The 4,831-nt window shown below is 55.7% G+C and overlaps 1 protein-coding gene across 1 annotated transcript; it reads right to left on the reverse strand.

Moving 5' to 3' along the window:
* Positions 1-899: 899 nt before the first annotated feature.
* On the reverse strand, positions 900-4,565 carry FOXI3 (forkhead box I3). Its single transcript, XM_032653362.1, has 2 exons — positions 3,938-4,565; positions 900-1,513 (listed from the first exon to the last, which is right to left on the reverse strand). The coding sequence occupies exons 1-2, from the start codon at positions 4,563-4,565 to the stop codon at positions 900-902; spliced, it is 1,242 nt and encodes a 413-aa protein (XP_032509253.1).
* Between the last annotated feature and the right edge of the window lie 266 nt (positions 4,566-4,831).

Genomic DNA, 4,831 nt, shown 5'->3' on the forward strand with positions numbered 1-4,831 from the left:
GACAAATGGAGGTTTCCTATAAAAATCCAGGTCTCTGGGCTTCCCTGGTGACGCAGTGGTTGGGAATCTGCCTGCCAATGCAGGGGACGCAGGTTCGGGCCCTGGTCCGGGAGGATCCCACATGCCACGGAGCAACTAAGCCCGTGCTCCACAACTACCGAACCTGTGCTCTAGTGCCCGCGAGCTGCAACTACTGAGCCCGCGAGCCACAACTACTGAAGCCCGCACACCTAAAGCCTGTGCTCCGCAACAAGAGAAACCACCGCAATGAGAAGCCCACGCACCGTAACGAAGAGTAGCCCCCACTCGCCACAACTAGAGAAAGCCTGCATGAAGCAATGAAGACCCAACGCAGCCAAAAATAAAAATAAATAAATTCATTAAAAAAAAGATTAAAAAAAAAAAATCCAGGTCTCTGACTTTTCTAGAAAACTCAGAATGCTGTCAAGCAGGAGATAACCAGCTGCCCACAGCAGCCTTCAGCTCGAAGTTCCCAACCGCTCCCAACTGCTTCCAGTGCCAACTGTTATCTTTTTCCGACCCAATAACTTAATTCACTTGTTTTTGTAGCCGGTCCCTGGACCCATTTGAGCTTGTGACCCTGACATACAGTGATGAACAAACACACATGGTCCATGCCCTCACAGGGCTCACGGGTATGATCCCAGAACAGAGTGAGCTGGATTTCTCTCCAGAGAAACCTGTCAAAGTTTGCCGGGTTGTAGAAACAGTTACCTACTGCATCCACGCTACTCCAAGTGTGGTCAGTGGACCGCAAGCTCAGCCGGGAGCTTAGGAGAAATGCGGAGTCTCAGTTCTTGTCCCAGACCTACTGCCTTGGAATCTGCATTTTCCACACGATTTCAGGTGTCCATAGTCAAGTCTGGGAAGCGGGAGGTCTATACCTCGGAGCCCTCCCGGGGGTAGATGAGGCTGTTGACCATGCTGAAGTTGTAGAAAGGGGTGCTGAAGGGGCTGCTTGGTCCCCCGCTGGTGCTGGCAGGGAAGGGGCTGTAGTAGGAAGACCTCTGGCTGCTGGTGCTGTGACTCAGCTGCAAGGTGTCTGGCGAGGCCTCCGGGACGGAGCTGGGGGGGAACGCGCCACCCGAGGGCATCTGGGTCCCCTGGATCCCTAGGGGGCGGCCGCCGGGGAGCACTCGCTGGGTGCTCCCACTGCCGTTAACACTTAGCGTGCTAAGGCTGCTGAAGAAGCTGTTCAGGCAAGGGGTGGAGGAGAGCACGGACCCTCCTGGGGAGGAGGCGGTACTCTTGGTGCCCTCGGGAGGCTCTGGGGACTGAGAGGGCCTCAGCAACGCCGGGGAGCTGTCTCCCTCCGGCTTCCCACCCACTCCAGACCCCAGTCCTGGGGAGAGCCCTTCTTCCGTTTTCGAGGTCCCCACGGCCACCGTAGGGGTGCTGCTGGTTTCCGAGCGGCGCTTTCGCTTCCGACGGAAGTTCCCATTGTCAAACATTTTCTCACAGTTTGGATCCAGGGTCCAGTAATTACCTTTCCCTACGGAGATGAGAAAGAAAGCTGAGTCAGGGGAGGACGCGGTTCAGGCTCATGTACTCAGCTTCGCATGTGATAGGGGGCTGGTGGGCAGGCTCTCGTGAAACTCCGACAGAGATGCTCAAACCACCCTGCTGTTTAAATGCATGCTTTTGTGGGAGATGGCACTAACTGAGCCTCATTTATCTGTAGAGGTAGGGATAAGAACAGTACACCTCACAGGTTGGCTGTGAGGGTTAAATGATAGATCTCCACAAAGTAGCCACACCACAGTGAGTGAGTGAAGAAACAGTATTTGCTATCACTTGCTGAAAGGGAGCAATACTTGCCCCCCAAAAAATACTCCATTGGCAAAAGGCAACCTCCAATACCCAACCCTCTGCCTTGCCGAACAAAATCAGGTTATTACTGGGGAACTGACTGGTTGAACAATGTCTTGGATGGCATATATTTGGAGTACAAGGAGGCTCCACACCCCTTCCTTGCCTAGGGCAGGAGGCACCCCTGCATCTCTTCCAAGCTCTTCCTCCACCAGGCCAATCTCAGAGATCAGGGCCCCATTTAATGCATGCAATGCTAGTCTTCTGCTTAGAAAATTTCCCTCCCTTTTGAGCACAATGGAAGTAAAAAAGATCTATCGTCTTGGAGGATTTTATCTCCCAGCAGCTTTTTTCACTTCTGGTCAAAAGAATCTTTGGCATTTGCAAATACTGTAAAGCGCTTATCCTGTAGTGAATTCTCTGCATGGATAACTTCAGTTACTCCTCACAGCTCTTTGGAGACAGGCAGTATTATGGCCTCCATTTTTCAGATGGGGAAACTGAGGTGCAGATTGGTTAGCAACGCTGCCATCTTTCCAATTAGCAACGGTAGGGAGGGCCAGGATTTAAGCAGGCTGGCTCTAGAGTCAGCATTCTTAACTACTAGCACACACTCCCCCATATCCATTACCTCCACCTCCACATTTTCTGCAAGTAGTTGCAGGAAAAAAACTTATTCACATATCTACCATCTAAATAACAATACGTGCATCTATCAGGATATTTATACTGTGTCACCTTGGTACCAAAAGTTTTCTTTTTTTTTTGGGGGGGGGGCATGCCGCGTGGCATGCTGGATCTGAGTTCCCTGGATCAGGGATCAAACCTGTACCCCTGCAGTGGAAGCTCGGAGTCTTAACCACTGGCCCTCCAGGGAAGTTCCTGGTACCAAAAGCTTTGATAAGACACTGGCTAGAGATCCTCGACCTTTTTAGAAAGTCGAGGAGTATACATGACAATTGACATGATCATCTCAGGCGATTGAGAAGCCAGATCTGGAAGATATTATCTTCTAGAACTGCATGCTCTGTCCAGTACGGTAACCACTATCCAAACGTGGCTGCTAAGTACTTGAAAAGCGGCTAGTCCCAAGTGAGACGTGGTGTCAAACACACACATAGGAGTTTGAAGACTTAGTACCGAAAGAATAATGGAAAGTAGCTCACTGATAATTTTTTATATTTGTCCTATGTCGAAATGAAATTATAAAACATTTTCACCAGCTTCTTTTCACTTTTTTCACGTGGCTACAAGACAATTCACAGCCACGTGTGGGTTGTACTGTATTTCAATTGGAAAGCACTGCTCGAGAATGACTTTAGGTACAAATACTCCAGGGCATTCACATAATTTACACAAAATCCTGGATCTCTGTAGAGGGCAACTGAAACAGTTTTCTCTTCCCTTTTTCCTATCACGACTCTCCTCTCACACCCCTAGTCCTGGGCTCCTTCTGAAAACCTCAGGTAAGATTCTGTTTCATTTTTGAGCTTTTCTCCACCTCACTCCTCAGGTAAGAGGGAAACCACTAACACGCCATGGTAACCCAGCCCTCCTCACCCCCGGGGTTAGATCCGAACGAAGCAAACTTGGGGTTTTCATTTTTACATTTCTAAATACATAAGGTTCCCAAACCACAATCTGCAGGACCCAGCTCAAGCTCCCTGATCCCTCGACCCCCGTCTCGCGATGCCCGTGCCACCATCCTCGAATCATGTCTTAAGGTAGGGACAGTACGTGTCCCACGAAGGGCACAGTGAGTCTCTCTGGAACCCGAGACAGGAGGAAGTACATCTACGGACAGCGTGTTCCAACTCCCGGTCTCTCCCCACCTCTCTCGTGAAATGTAATGGGATTCTCAGCTCATCTGAATCTTTACAGCCATCCCTTATCGGAGAGCCCAACCGTGTTCTTATTCCTAATCCACCTCCCTGCAACTCGACCGGCCCTTCCAACGGCCTGAGGAACATCACCCAGGGGCGGCACTCTGCTTGAGGATTCAGGTTCTTTACCTTTAACCCTAACTGGCCAGTCTCTGCGCGTGTGTGAGTTGGGGGTGGGGGGTGGGGGGTAAGGGACCGGCCGGGAAGCACCTGTCCGCCCTCACCTGGGTCGTCCTCGTCGCGGGGCACCTTCTTGAAGCAGTCGTTGAGCGACAGGTTGTGGCGGATGGAGTTCTGCCAGCCGGCCTTGCTGCGCTGGTAGAAGGGGAAGCTGTCGGCCACGAACTGGTAGATATGGCTGAGCGTGAGCTTGCGCTCGGGCGCGCTCTGGATGGCCATGGCGATGAGCGCCGAGTACGAGTAGGGCGGCCGCACCATCTTCATCAGGTCCTCGCGGTTGGCCATGGACAGCCAGCTCAGCTCCCCGGGCGCCGCGGGCCCGGCGGGCGAGGCGGGCGCTGCGGCCGCGGGCTGCGCGAAGGGCCGCTGCGCGCAGGCGAAGGTGCCGGCGGCGGTCGGCGGCTGCAGGAAGGGCCCGGGCGCGCCCCCGGGGGGCGGCGGCGGCGGCGGCGGCGGCGGCGGGGCGCCCAGGTACGCGGCGGCGGCAGGGGGACCGCCCACGGCCGGCCCGTTGAGCCACAGGTAGGGGTTGGCGGCTGCGGCCGGCGGCGCGGCATAGTCGGCCAGACCGTAGGGCGTCCGGGCGGCCGGGGGGGCGCCCGGGGCGGCGGCGCCCGGGGACAGGCCGGGCTGCGAGTACACGCCGAAGTTGTCGCCGCAGTAGAGAGCCATGTCGGCGACCGTCGGCGGGTGCGGCGCGGCGGCGGCGGCGAGGGGCGAGCGGGGCTGATCTCGCCGCTCGGGCGAGAGCATCCCTTTGGGGGCCAACCCTGCGGCCCCGCCTCGGCCCTGGCCGGGCGACCGGTGTTCTGGGCGGGGGAGGGTGCGCGCGGAGCGCCGACAGGCCGGCTTCTTATAACCGTCGGCGGCGCGACTCCTCCCGGGCAGGTCCCGGGGCTGGGCGGCGGCCCGCGGGCCGCGGCTCTCCACGCCCCCGC

This window comes from Phocoena sinus, chromosome 13 (genome assembly GCF_008692025.1).
Source record: "Phocoena sinus isolate mPhoSin1 chromosome 13, mPhoSin1.pri, whole genome shotgun sequence".
NCBI classification, from domain to species: Eukaryota; Metazoa; Chordata; class Mammalia; order Artiodactyla; family Phocoenidae; genus Phocoena; species Phocoena sinus.